The 14,902-nt window shown below is 48.6% G+C and overlaps 1 protein-coding gene across 8 annotated transcripts in view; it reads right to left on the bottom strand.

The window, feature by feature from the left end:
• The window catches only part of LOC122259308 (uncharacterized), a 129,067-nt gene that overhangs the window by 647 nt on the left and 113,518 nt on the right, over positions 1–14,902 (bottom strand). For 6 of the 8 annotated variants that reach the window (XM_043025993.2, XM_086539701.1, XM_043025994.2 and 3 more), the window contains exons 4-8: positions 9,339–9,446; positions 5,707–5,916; positions 4,849–5,452; positions 4,467–4,712; positions 1–4,341 (exon numbers count right to left, since the gene is read on the bottom strand). The exon at positions 1–4,341 is cut by the window's left edge and continues 647 nt beyond it. In XM_043025993.2, coding sequence (XP_042881927.1) covers positions 3,749–4,341; positions 4,467–4,712; positions 4,849–5,452; positions 5,707–5,916; positions 9,339–9,446 — 1,761 coding nt within the window. In that variant the 3' untranslated portion in view covers positions 1–3,748. The remainder of the gene's footprint in view (positions 4,342–4,466; positions 4,713–4,848; positions 5,453–5,706; positions 5,917–9,338; positions 9,447–14,902) is intronic. The other 2 variants (XM_043025996.2, XM_043025997.2) reach the window with 2 other exon arrangements.

Raw genomic sequence — 14,902 nt, 5'->3', positions numbered from 1 at the left:
ATGAGAAAATGTCATTGGTTCTTGAGCCAAATGATCGTTTGCAAACAATACTAGTAACTTCCTTTGTCATGTCTAATTATCATAGTTACCGTTAGATAATTAATGATAATAATTATAATGATGATAATAGTAATAATAATAATAATAGTAGTAATAATAATAATAATAATAATAATAATAATAATAATAATAATAATAATAATAATAATAATTATGATAATCATAATAATCATAAAAATAGTACTAATGATAAGAAATAATAATAATAATAACACTAATGATAATAATAATTACAAAACAATAATAACAATAAAGAAGGACGCACTCAATGATAACAATCAATAAATATTATCGGTCACAGTAAGTTCATTTAGCATTCTTACAAATAAGCTTATTGTAGTTTATCCCCAGGTAAGCACCAACCTGGTTCATCAAGAAATATTTCCAAGTATATATTATTATTCTATGGCCAGCGACGGAGCTCAAGGGCGACATGGCCAGAGTCGAGTCGGAGGCGGACGAAGGGGGTGCCAACAGGCCGAGATCCGTGTGCGTTTTGTCTCGTGAGAAAATCATGACAAAAATCTCATTGAACTTAGATGTGAACTTAAGACGAAAGGGCCTCGTCCACTCCCAACGGGCGACGGCGGCCGACTGACCAATGAGCTCGTCGTTACCGGGTCACGTGGTTTCGTCAGGTGATCTCGCGAATCAGCTGATCAATGTCAACAAAGAGCTTCCAATAGTGAGGAATGAAAATGATATATATTATACATAAGTGAATCAGTCCCCATTGGTACGAACAAAAAAAAAATATATATATATATGACTGGACTATCGTCGGAAGAGAGTTGTATTTTGAACGCGTTTCTCTCTTAATCAAAATAGGAGAGAAAAAAGTCTATGAGGTATATTCCTCTGAGTGAAATATACAATTATCTTTATTCTTACAGCCAGACTAGGCTGCGCGTCGTGGTAAGTATTGTTAATAACTGTATGAGAAAGTGATCACTCTTGTATGAACTACCGTCAACGCATGGAGATAAAACCGCTAAATATTGAGAAGTAGAAAATATGCTCTCGTAACCTTTCAAAACAATGGGCTGAAGTGCTGAATAAAAGTGAAGGGTTGAAAAAAAGAAAAAAAAATAATGGTGAAAAAAAAATGAATAAAGGGGATGTGCCAAGACACTACCACGTTGGCTTTTGCAGGTCGTCGGTGTACTTACGTCTACCTACACGTACAGGCCGCCGCAGGCCGACCGCGTGCCAGAGCGTGATGTAGACGCCTTGACAAAACGCCCCCCGCGACACTTGAACGTGAGTCCAAACAGTCTTCATTGCAGAGTGCAGTCGAAAACCGCCGTAAACAGAAAACGGGATGTGGGGGAAAGTCAGGGAGGGGAGGGGGAGAGGGAGAAGGATGGAGGGAAGGGGTAGGTAGGTGGTAGTGAGGGGGAGGGAGGGAGGGAGGGGGGTAGGAGGAGGGAGGTGCACAAAACCGTCAGGTGAGAAGCTTTCAACACAGACCAATACATATATGTTACACCTATATAGCGATCTCTACAATATATTACAGAATGTGAGATGAAGCCCAACGGAAGCACCGCGGAAGAGCACAGTACTTTGGGTGTAATATCTTTTTTTGAAAAAAAAGAGAAAAAAAGTATGAACAGTATTACACCGCTAACCTGGTTACAGTACAGAATGATAAAATATGACGTACAGTGACCCTCCGTTATTGCGTCCAAGACCTAACCTCCCGGGGTAATCAAAATACATTCTTAAATATAATTAGAAAAGAGACTAGCCTATGATAAATCCTTCGCCCCCACCCGCCCCGCCGTTCCTTTAAGAGTTAAAACACCGAGCGCATTCGCTATATATATATTATACGCTGGACGTATTAACGAAGGGTCACTCTACCACAAGAGGCCAAGAGGCCGGCCTTACAGCAGCCCAGTATGCCGTCTTCAACTTCCGGACACTGAGAACTTTGGTTACGAGTAAACTCCGCGAGGGCATGAGTGGACAAATGCCCGTTTCGTTCCCTCAGTCACTGGTCCTTTTCGCACAGGTTTCAGAGTGGCATTGACGTGTTCGAATGTTTAGTATTGTTAGTATTTATAGTTGTTATCATTATGATAAACTGTTGCAGGAGAAAAAATCATGACTTAGAATACAGGATCTCGTCCAACGGCGCCATCTGGGTCGGCTGGCTCGCAAGACCCACGCGTGTCCACGTCAGCATGACGTCACTGGCGGTATCATGGCACTGGCCAATCGTCAGGTCGCATTTCAATATATACAAGCGAACGCCGTGACGTCACATTACACACGTGCTTGCTAGACAGTGACACACAGATGGGCAAGTAATAAGAAGGATCTTGGAATTCTAACACTTTCACTTGAGTAACGAGCACTTGAGTGGTTGGTATCACTCGTGTGAGCTAAAGCACAGGTCAGAGCAAGTGGTGGCAGGACAAGCGACACTGAACTCGAACCTCATCAGTCTAGCAGAATGAGTCTATTTCCTATATAAAACACAGAAAATATGACCCTTAATGCATTGTGGCCACATGGGAGAGAGACACTATCGTCCGTTCTGCCATCGTACCAGAGAAAGAAAAAAAGGAAGATCAAAACTGCTGCCACAGGTTTTTTTTAAAGCTCTTTCGTGGTATATTCTAAACTTATATATAATATACACCTCCTCCTTCGAGCCACATCACGATTCCGGATATCTATAAACTGTCAGCTGTCTATAGATCCACAATCAGTATAGATACCAGTCACCAAAGAACACTTTTGTCGTACAAACACAAAATGTACTAGGAACAAACTCACCAGACTCAAGAGTTTTAAAATCGTTCATAAAAGAAGAAAAAGGAAAGAAAAAAAATATATCATAAAAGAAATCTATAAACAGATATCACTTCTCGAATATATATACCTGTCACAAATCCTTTCATGAAGGATACAAAAAACACAGTCGATAGATATCAACAAAAGGATATACCGACTATCCATGAATCGGTGTGCAGTAGAACATTTAAGCGTCGTTAATTCTGAATGTTCAAAAATGTTGGCTTTCGCTTTTCGTCGGAGATTCGGCGCTCAGGATCAGTGTGGTGTCTTGCAAAGAAAACGGGGGGTTGGCCTTGGCATCTCCCCCCCAATAAATACACTGCAACCACAAAAAATCTCACAAAACTGTACAAGTCCCTTGTCATATGTTACATTCAAAAGAAAGGTCCATTGAGATTATATATATTCTCTCTCTATATGTATATATTAACACTTTTGACTCGGAACTTTCGACAGACTCCGCACGATTTCACTTCCTCAAAAGACAAACGGATTTCGCCCCGGCCTGCGTAGAATCAATAACGCAGGTCCTGGGGCGGGGTCCTCTGGCCGGGTCCTCCTGGCCGGGTCCTCCTGGCCGGGTCCTCCTGGCCGGGTCCTCCTCCTCCCTGCTGACATTTGTGCTTTCGAGCGCGAGGGCCTCGTCTTTGGGCGTGCCTGGGAGGGCGCGTGGGCGTGAGAGACAACAGCCGTCCTCGCCAGCTCTCAAAGGAAGGTATTGCTGTGGTGGGACTTGAGGTACAAGGAAACAGGGCGATTGGTAAGGGACTGAAGGGGACCAGGGGCAAGGGTCAAAGGCCCACCGCTAGGGGACTGCGCGTGGAATCGTGGGCGTGTTGGCGGGCGTGTTTAACTGTCGCAGGCGTGAGGGCGAGATGTCTCACGCCAACCGCTCGTCTATGGTGAGTGGCGTCTGGTTGTCGTCCCCGTCCTGGTGTCTCGCGATGTCGGTCGGTGAGGTGTAGTCCGACTCGTCCATGTGATCCTCGAGGTCAGAGGTCGAGGACGCAGGAGCTCCGGGTGAGGGCGACGCTGAGCCGTCGAGGCTGAACTCGGAGGTTGGTGTCATGACGGAGGGCAGGTCGCTGCTGGCGCGGCTGGAAGGTGGGTCGCCGTGGGAGTCAGCGCTTAAAAGGTCAGCGCTGAGCAGGTCCTTCTTCAGCATCTCGTCCTTGAAGAGGCCTGTCTTAATGTAGTCTCCCTTGAGAGGTTCGGCGCCCGGAGGCAGGAGCTTGGCGAGGTCGGTGAGGCCGTTGTCGCGGAAGTACATCGTTCTCATCTCGTCTCGCTTCTGCCGCATGAGGGCTTTGTACTCAGAGATGCGCATCTTCTTCCCGTCCACGATGCAGGTGCGCTTCGGGCGCGGCCGGTAGCGGTAGTCGGGGTGCTTCTCCATGTGCAGCTTGGAGAGGCGCGACTGCTCCTCGTAGTATGGCTGCTTCTCCGAGTTGGACATGGATTTCCATCTGGATCCTGCGGGAGAAAGGAACAAGCCGTTTCTGAACAACACGTCGCACTAGGCAATGTAAATAACCGAATCAAATATTAGGAATATATATATATCTTTTTATACAAATAAAAGCATCGCGACCCCATACCTAAGATCTTGGAGATGCTGGAGTTGTGCATGTCAGGGCAAGCCTTGAGGATCTTGCGTCTCTCGTCCCTGGCCCATACCATGAAGGCGTTCATGGGGCGCTTGACGTGCGGCTTGTTATCCCCGTCCTTGCGTGTCTGGCGGATGATCTTGGCGCCGAACATCTTGGCTGCTTGGGGGGGAGGAGGTTGACGATTAGTGTCGTCTTCTTGAGAGTCTCCGAGATACATTTGGAGACTGTTAAAATCTACAAAGTGAGACAAACGAACGTATAGACAGAGGGAAAAAAGAATGTTAATTTGTACAGCAGATATGTGGTGGGAAATATGCATTCAAATTTATCAGAGTAATTGTTCATGACTGAAGCGGTTATTTCTACTCACTCTGGCAAGTGGTGACGTATTCCTCTTCCTTCTTATCCTGTGTTGTGTGAGACGAGGACGTGGTGACGGAGGTGATGCCGCCCATGGTGCCGCCCAGGGAGGTGAGCGAGGTGAGGGGCGTGGCCGAGGGGAGGCTGAGGCCGCCCATGGAAGTAAGGTGGGGAGGGAGGGAGGAAGGTATGGAGGAAGGCGGCAGGTACATGGGAGGGAAGGCAGGTGGAGGGTAGTGCTTGCCAGGCAGGCCTCCCGCCATGGTCGGCGACGGCAGGGAGCCGAGGCCCTGGCCCAGCCCCTGTCCCAGGCTCTGGCCGAGACCGCCGAGGATGTCCTTGTGGTCCGGGAGGCCGGGGAAGGGCGGCGTCATGTACGGGAGGAAGGAGTGGGGCACGAGGGAGGGGGGCAGCCCCGGGGCCTTGGGCGAGAGGGCGCTCATGTCGCTGGGCTTCGGGCTGGCGTCTTTGGGCTTGGTGAGATTCAGGGGCTTTTCCTCTTGGTGCTCATGCGAAGAGGGCGTGGGCGTCTGTGCTGGCGTGTGGGCAGTGTGGGCTGCGGAATTCTGCGAGAGCTGCGCCAACTGGGCGGACGCGGACATCCACGCTGGCACCTGCAAAGGGAAGAGAAAACATCCGTCGATACTTCGTAAAACAGCGAGTGTACTCCAGGAACTAATTCTCGCCCCGCCAAGTGAGAGCCTCCTTCAACCCGAAACCTTTTACTATTTCAAACATCGCGTAAAATGTGGACTGAAAAACACTCCCCCCGTAAAAGAGTTACACCCTGGCAATGCAGGTAAAAAAGTACGCATGAACGAGTCAGCGAACAATAAAAAATAAAGAGAAAAAAATCTCGACAACTTACCGAAGCCGCAACAGAAACCGGAGGAATCTTGGTGAACGTGGCTTCGTGGGGTGGCGAAATGGGCGGCAGCACGGGCGCGGTGGGCGGCGCTGGAGGGGCGGTGTGGGTGGTGCCTCGCAGACCCTCCAGCAGCGGTAGGAACATGAGGTTGTGAGGGTGCTGGAGCCCGCCCAGGCCCTTGTTAGCGCCATACTGCCCGTACAGCTGGTTCTGCGGGAGAGAAAGGGCGAACGCCGCGTTAGAAACAAAGAAGCAAAGAACATTCGGGAGGAATGGCGGAGAAATAATGTTGGTCTAAGGAGGAAAGTGAAGTGAAGAAAGTTTTAAAAAATTAGGTTGGGAAAGAAAATGATGATGATGATGATGATGATGAAAATGAAATAGAAAAAGGAAAAGGAGGAAGATCAGGCGGGAAAGAAAAAAAAATAGTGAAAGAAAAACAAGAAGAAGGAGAAAAAAACCGAGCTCCTTTGTATAGTGGGAGGGGGAGGGGGAGGAAAGAGGAAGGAACTAATATTTGAATTTTAAATCCAGGCATCAATCACCGCGCCCCGTCTTCTATGGAATACAAATAGAAGTGTCAATTTTTGTCAATTTGGGAGACTGAGCTCGTGGGGGATTGATTGATTGTGTGGCGCGCGCGATGGTTTGTTTCTTTGTCTGTTTGCGTGTGTGTGTTAGAGAGAGAGAGAGCGAGAGAGAGAGAGAGAGAGAGAGAGAGAGAGAGAGAGAGAGAGAGAGAGAGAGAGAGAGAGAGAGAGAGAGAGAGAGAGAGAGAAGAGAGAGAGAGAGAGAGAGAGAGAGAGAGAGAGAGAGAGAGAGAGAGAGAGAGAGAGAGAGAGAGAGAGAGAGAGAGAGAGAGAGAGAGAGAGAGAGAGAGAGTCAAACCTCTAAACTTGAACGTCAAATACTCCGGTAAAGAAAAGCCCACCAACGTCGATCCATAAAATAACAATCGCTTTTGTCTCCGTCCGCATTCAGCGCCATGCTCTTTTGCTCTCTCCCTTCCCCTCTCCCTTGCCCTCCCTAGCCCTCCCTTTCCCACTACCATTAGGAACGACGAGAAAGCTAGAAATATATGAGCTCAAGAACAAAAATCAGAACTTCCGACCAGCTCCGGCTCTCTCTCCCGCTCGCTGCCGACAGGATGGAACAAAAGAAGAGCGCGTGATGCTTGAATGGCGCGCGTTTCTCAGTCAGGGAGCGCGAACCCAAAGTCTTTTCAAGGGGATACAATACCGTCTCTCCGCCGGTGCCGGGATTTTTGGGTTGTGGGGAATGGAGGGAGGGGGGGGGGATCTTAAATGTCATTATTCTTTATGCGTGTATATGTGTGTGTGTATGTCATTTTCCTCTTTTGTTGCGTTCTTTATGTTTTTTTCTTTTCTAAATAAATTTTGACCCTATCTCTTTCTAGAACCCTCGCTCTTTCTCTCTCTCTCTCTCTCTCTCTCTCTCTCTCTCTCTCTCTCTCTCTCTCTCTCTCTCTCTCTCTCTCTCTCTCTCTCTCTCTCTCTCTCTCTCTTCCTCTTCCTCTTCCTCTTCCTCTTCCTCTCCCTCTCCCTCCCTCTCTCCCTCTCTCCCTCTCCCCTTCTCCCTCCCTCCCTCCCTCCCTCCTTCCCTCCCTCTCTCCCTCTCCCCTTCTCCCTCCCTCCCTCCCTCCCTCCTTCCCTCCCTTCCTCCCTCCGCCCCCCATTCAATAAATGGCAGGAGATGAAACGTGACATTCGAAAGGCTCGGTCTTCGTAAGCAACGGAATTTCTCTGACAAATATCCGGCTCAGCTGAATCATCGCGGGAAACTAAATGACAAAAGTAATACTATTGACACGTCCCGACTGCGTGACAAAGGAGAACATCCGGATATAGCTATTCTTGCTGTTGGGTCAAAAAAAGAAAGAAAAAAAAAGTGAGAATGATAGAATGACTCAAAGATATACATATATACGTGCGCGCATAAAAAAAAAAATGTGTGTGTGTGTGTGTGTGTGTGTGTGTGTGTGTGTGTGTGTGTGTGTGTGTGTGTGTGTGTGTGTGTGTGTGTGTGTGTGTGTGTGTGTGTGTTTATGTTTGTGTTTGTGTTTGTGTTTGTGTGTTCGTGAGTTCGTGAGTTCGTGTGTTCGTGTTCGTGTTCTTGTTCTTGTTCGTGTTCGTTTGTTCACATCAATCCATCTACATCTCCATAATTGATTCATATCCATACATACACATCCATACCCAGTGACATAGCACACAGTTGTACAAACCAGTCCACCTTCCCGCCGAGAAAGGAAACTGCAACCCCCACCCCCACCCCCTACCCCACCTCCACCCCTACCCCAACCCCAACCACACCCACGCTCTTGCCTCCGCTCCCTCCCCCTCCCCTTCCCCCCCCACCCCTCCTCCTCCCTTATAACTCGTTCAAAAGGAATACCAAAACACATCGCCACTCGCGAACCGCAACGCATCTTTAACCGGAGCTGAGAAACAAAGGTGATCCTCCCGACCCGAAAGCTAACTCGACGTCGACGGCTTTCGAAATGGCGTTATTGCAAGTGACACGACGATTGCAAGTGACACGACGGTTGCAAGTGACACGACGACGCTACTGGAGGCCGTTCCTGAGCGACAGGAACGGCTGTCGTCGGCCAGATTACTTACTCGACTTACTTGTCTATTTACTTATATACTTATGGGGCTTCGATGAGGATTCGTGTGTAGGTTGTGGAGGGAGACGAGGGAAGGTGATAACGCTGATGATGAAAGAGAGGTGGGGAGGGAGCGGGAAGGAGGGAATGGGATGGTGAGTGAGTGAATGAGTGAGTGAGTGAGTGAGTGAGAGAGTGAGTGAGAAAGAGAGAAAGAGAGAGAGAGAGAGAGAGAGAGAGAGAGAGAGAGAGAGAGAGAGAGAGAGAGAGAGAGAGAGAGAGAGAGAGAGAGAGAGAAAGCGAGAGAGAGAGAGACGAAGGAAGAGATAGAGTAGAAGGAGAGAGGAATAGAGAGAAGGAGAGAGAGAGAGAGAGAGAGAGAGAGAGAGAGAGAGGAGAGAGCGAGAGAGAGAGAGAGAGAAAGACAAGAGGGAGGAGAGAAGAGAATTGAAAGAGAAAAAGAGAGAGAGACCCCCCGAGAGGAAGAGACGGATAGAGGCGATAGGCAAAGCGAGAGAAGGAGAGAGAGAGGAGAGACAGGAGAGATAGATAGATAGAAATAACGATAGGTGATAGAAATATAGAAGAGATGAGAGAGAGTAAAGAGATAGAGATATAGAGCGAGAGAGAGAGAGAGAAGGAGAGATATAGAGAGGAGAGATAGACATTACATAAGAGAGAGAGAGAGAGAGAGAGAGAGAGAGAGAGAGAGAGAGAGAGAGAGAGAGAGAGAAGGAGAGAGAGAGAGAGAAGGAGAGAGAGAGAGGAGAAAGCGAGAGAAGGAGAGAGAGAGAGAGAAGGAGAGATAGATAGATAGATAGATAGATAGGTAGATAGATAGATAGAGAGAGAGAGAGAGAGAGAGAGAGAGAGAGAGAGAGAGAGAGAGAGAGAAGGAGAGAGAGAGAGAGGAGAGATAGATACATAGAGAGAGAGAGAAAGAGAAAGAGAGAGAGAGCTTATTCACAAAGTATTCATACAAGAGTATTCGCAGTTGCCTCACCTGTAGTGTCTTGAGTGTGTTGTGGTGTTGCAGAAGTTGCAGGGTTTCCTGGTGCCTCCTGAGAGCCTCCTGTTGCGTCTGCAGTGCCGCCTCCTGCTCACTGGCCACCTGCGGAGAGAGAGAAAAAGAAGGTTGTAAATAAAGCGGCGAATACGCGCTCGCACAAATTCCTTTCGCAAACAACTTCAAGGGTTCAAGACAGGTGAGGATAATGAGGAGGGGTTAACGAGGAGAATAAACGTGATATTAAAAGAAATGAAACAAGATGTTGAGGAGAAGGAGCAGGAGAAGGAGAAGGCTATAACTTTGAGGAGGGTTTGATGCGGTTTAGCCTTTCGCTTCGTGGATTTATGGTAATCTCATTTTAATGGCCTCCGGAATCCATGCCTCGCGTTTTTCGCTTTTTTTTTCTCTCTCCATTCTGTGAGTATTGTTCTTTTCGCCTTTGGGTTTCGTTACGTTTACACTAACATACGTAAAGGACTTCTCTCCTCTCCTCTCTTCTCTTCTCTTACTCTTGTTCCCTCCTCTTTCTCCCTTTCTTCTTCCTCCTCCTCCTTTTCCTCTTCTCTCCTCCCTGCTCTTCCTTCTCCCCCCCCCCTTCCTCCTCCTCCTCCTCCTCTTCTTCCCCCTTTTCTTCCTCCCCCTCCCTCCTCCTCCTCCTCCTCCTGTTCTTCCCCCTACCCCCCTCCTCCCACTCCCCCCCCTCCCCCCTCTTCCCCCTCCTCCTCCTCCTCCTCCTCCTCCTCGCCTCTGTCTCCCCACTCACTGCACCTCCATTACACAGTTTCTGGGAGAGTACACCAGGTTAGCCGCGACAAGACCACGACAAAAACGCGACCTCCCATTGTGGCATCCCGGGCAGCTGCATGTGGTCTTCCAAGCCATGCTGGTTGTGCATCATATTTACGTCAGAGCTCGCCCCTTCGCTCTAATCTACCCCCTCCCGGCTCCCTTTTCGGCGAGTGGACACAACGGAGGATCTCCGCTGGACACACAGCAAAAAGTGGACACGCCGTGGACAATGGGGCTGGACAGCGGCCCCGGAGGAACACGGACGGGGAACGGAGCCCTCGGGACAAAGGCGCCTTTGCGAGGTGTTTCTCATGCCGACAAACTTCGACGGGACCCCTCCCCCCCCTCCTCCTCCTCCTCCTATGTCTCCAGTTCCTCCCCCCCCCCTTACACTTTTTTCCAGAAGCTTCTCTGTCTCCTCTTTGGCACTTTCTCCACCTCCCTCCGCCCTTTCACCCCCCCCCTCTATTCTCTCTCTCTCTCTCTCTCTCTCTCTCTCTCTCTCTCTCTCTCTCTCTCTCTCTCTCTCTCTCTCTCTCTCTCTCTCTCTCTCTCTCTCTCTCTCTCGCCCTCCTTCGCTTTGTCTCTCGTTCCATTTCTTACTCCCTTGGCATTCTCTCTACCGTTATGATCGCGACCCCGGAAATCTGCTTAGAAGTGGGCGAATGAAAAGGAATAGGGAAGAATGAGGAGGAGGAGGAGGAGAAAAAGAAAGAGAGGAAGAGAGAGAAAAGAGAAATAGGGGAAGAGAGGTAGAGAGAGAGATTGAGAGAAAGAGAGAGAGAGAGAGAGAGAGAGAGAGAGAGAGAGAGAGAGAGAGAGAGAGAGAGAGAGAGAGAGAGAGAGAGAGAGAGAGAGAGAGAGAGGGAGAGAGATGTATATTGAGAGAAATGTGTATATATAGAGAGATATGTAATAGAAAACAAAGAGAGAAAAACGAAACATAGCAAAGAAACAGGAAGATAACCACGAAAAAAAAATATACATGAAAATAACAAAAGAGGCAAAAAAAAATAAGAAAAGAAAAGAAAAGAAAAAAAATATTTATAAACAGAGACACTAACGAAATGGTTCCAGATGGCACCAATTGTAACACCCTCCCCCCCCATCCCCTACCCCCTCTCTTACAACGCCCCCCACTCTCCCCTCCCCCATGACAAAGACATACAGGAAACTCCGAACAAAAAGAAAAGGGTATTTACCAATTCCGGTCAAAGGAACAAGTAATTGTGAGCACATGGGTCAGGCAGGGTCATGGGGGAGGGGAAGAAGGGAGGAGAAGGGGAGGAAAGAGGAAGAGGGAGAAAGGAGGAGAGGAGGCAAGAAAATATAAAGCGACAGAGGGAATAGAGGACGGTTCACCAATCTAGAGGATAAGAATAAATAGAGAGAGAGAGAGAGAGAGAAGAGAGAAGAGAGATAGAGATAGAGATAGAGATAGAGATAGAGATAGAGAGAGAGAGAGAGAGAGAGAGAGAGAGAGAGAGAGAGAGAGAGAGAGAGAGAGAGAGAGAGAATAAGCAAGGCAAAAGAGCCACAGAAAGGGCTGACTTCACCACCTCGTCCCTCGCTCCACTGGGGTCAGAGGAGCACCGATTCGGCTACAATAACATGGCAGCTGGAGAAGCAACAACCCATGATTGCAAACTACCCATACAATGTGTGAAATGAATGTCGGAAAAAAATGACATAATCAAATTCTAAGAAAAGAAGGGGACTAAGGGTAAAATTAGTCCATCAACTCTCCACTCTGCACAAGATAATGAGCGTGACATAATGTGTTGTGGTGCATGGCATTATGACCTAAGCGTGAGCAGGAAGGGTAAGGGGGGGGGATAGCTAGGACGGGGGAGGGGTACCTAGGAAGAGGAAGAGGGAGAGGAAGAGGAAGAGGGAGAGGGAGGGGGAGAGGAAGAGGGAGGGGGAGAGGAAGAGGGAGGTGGAGAGGAAGAGGGAGGTGGAGAGGAAGAGGGAGGTGGAGAGGAAGAGGGAGGTGGAGAGGAAGAGGGAGGGGGAGAGGGAGAGGGAGAGGGAGAGGGAGAGGGAGAGGGAGAGGGAGAGGAAGAGGAAGAGGGAGAGGGAGAGGAAGAGGAAGAAGAAGAGGGGGAGGGGGAGGGGGGTATAGCAAGAGCAACAATCAAAGGCATCTCGTAAAGCCGCTGGAAATCATAACTGTGGCTCGAGGAAACCCCCGTCTGAAGGTCAACGAATCAAAATATCGAGTCGTTAGCGGTCAGAAGGAGAAAACGACGAAGTAAAAAAAAAAAAAAAGGGGAGGAGGATTTCAGTCAAGGAAGGGATAAGGGCTAAGGGATAAAAGGGGGAAGAGGGGAGACCCAGTCACTTCGATTATCAAAAGAGGGGTGAGGGAGAGGAGGACGAGAAGAAAATGCAGTCCCGATATCGACGAACACGACGTGACAAATGCGTTCGTCGTGGCAGCTGGTCATCGGGGCCGGAGCTGTCGTTGCGTGTTAAGAGTGGTCTTGCTTAAGGCTCGGCCCGTGACGAAAGGCGGGGCTGCAGAGAATAAGTCTGTGGTGTTGTCGCCAGCCGTTACTAGCCAGGTGCTGGGCATAGCAGTGGTAACTACACAATGAAAACAAACACCATGTACACAAACAATGAAAACAAACACCATGAAACAAACACAATGAAAACAAACACCATGAAAACAAACACAATGAAAACAAACACCGAAGACTGAATCTCGACCAACAACTTGGAAACAACTTAGAAATAGAGAGCGAAAGACCACACAAACATCGACCGAAAGAAGAGAGAAATAACAAGACGAAAGGGGAGCGAGAGAAGAGAAGAGAAGAGAAGAGAAGAGAAGAGAGGATAGTGGCAATCACGGGCAAACATTCGGAGAAATCCACACACACACAAAAAAAAAAAAGAAACGGGAAAGGCGAGCTGAAACCGAGCCTAGCCGAGCCGACGGTAGGGGCGAGGTCCAAAGGCCTGGCCGAGGGAGGCAATGGTCAAGCCCGAGAGAAAAACGCAGAGATCTGGTGATTCCCAGCAATAACAAAGGTCAGGGACAAAGCTCCTACGGCCTTGTTGTTGTTGTTGTTGTTGTTGTAAGGCGAACCAGCAAGAAAACTTTCAAAGGCTTAGGAGGATTGCTGGGAATTTCACAAGAGATGGCCATGGAAGGATAGATGGAGGGAGGGAGGGAGGGAAAGAAGAAGAGGGAGGGGAGACGAGAGCGTGGGGAAGAAGGGGAGAGAAAGGGATAAAAGAAAGAGGGAGGGGAAAGTATGGGGTGCAGAAGCAGGGAGGAAAGAGGGAGAAAAGGGAAGAGAGAGGGGGAGAGGGAGATCGTGGGGAAGAGGGACAGAGAGAGGGAGGAGGATTGAAGGATGAAAGATAAGCGAAAGAGAGACCGAGAGAAAGAGAGAGAAGCGAAGAAGAAGAAGAGAAGGAGGAAGGGAAGAGGGGGCGAAGGGGTCAGAGAGAGAGAGAGAAGGATTGAAGGATGAAAGATAAGCGAAAGAGAGACAGAGAGAAAGAGAGAGAAGCGAAGAAGAAGAAGAGAAGGAGGAAGGGAAGAGGGGGCGAAGAGGTCAGAGAGAGGGAGGAGGCTTGAAGGATGAAAGATAAGCGAAGGAGAGACAGAGAGAAAGAGAGAGAAGCGAAGAAGGAGGAGAGAAGGAGGAAGGGAAGAGGAGGGGGAAGAAGGGGTCAGGTAATCCTACAGTCATCAGGTTACTGTGTGTTTGTCACCACGTCCTTCGCTCTGCTACACATGGCTTGGACGCCGGTGGACATTGATGCATGAGATTAGCATTGATCGCTAATTTTTAGCGGTTAGCGCAACACAAGAGATTAGCATACATCGGCAATTTTGACCCGGCTGTCATACTGAGTGAGGGTAGTAGGTCTGTTTCGCTCCCCACTTTTTGTACAGAAGTAATACATCAACGCCGAGATTCAGGAAAGAGTATTTTTGTACAGTCTGGCGCATGTTTGCCTTTCGTGATCAGCGGGTATGTCTAATTTAAAGTGGATGATGTAATACGTAAGAGCCCGACTTTCGGAAGCTGTACCTGTAGCTCTAAAATACACAAATATAAACACACGTTAAGAAATACGTACACGTACACACGTACACACACACACACACACACACACACACACACACACACACACACACACACACACACACACACACACACACACACACACACACACACACACACACACACACACACACACACACACACACATACGCACACACACACACGTACAGACACACACACACACATATACACACACATACACACACTGTGGCACTAGAATGATCTCGTATGACGGCACCGCGAGACGGTCACGGGCTGGCGGTGTCCCTGTTTTGACACCCGTTGACGAATAACCCTTAGTTACCCGTTACCAGCCGTTGGTCTGTCTTATACCCGGTGTTGCCTTACTTGGCGGCGAGGAGGAGGAAGAATGGGGGGGGGTGAAGGGGAAGAGGGGAAATAAGGGGGAAGTAGGGACGGGTAAAGATTGGGTGAGAGGAAGGGAGGGAGGGAGGGAGGGAGAGGGAAGGAGGGACAGGGACAGGGACAGGGACAAGGACAGGGAGGAGAGGGAGACACACACACATACACACACATACATACACGATTATTCAAAGATACATACATACACAAACACACACACACACACACACACACACACACACACACACACACACACACACACACACACACACATATATATATATATATATATATATATATATATATATATATATATAT

This window comes from Penaeus japonicus, unplaced genomic scaffold (genome assembly GCF_977035675.1).
Source record: "Penaeus japonicus unplaced genomic scaffold, GWHDUDI00000001_assembly GWHDUDI00000009, whole genome shotgun sequence".
Taxonomy (NCBI): Eukaryota; Metazoa; Arthropoda; class Malacostraca; order Decapoda; family Penaeidae; genus Penaeus; species Penaeus japonicus.
This window is presented reverse-complemented; position numbering and strand designations above follow the sequence as displayed.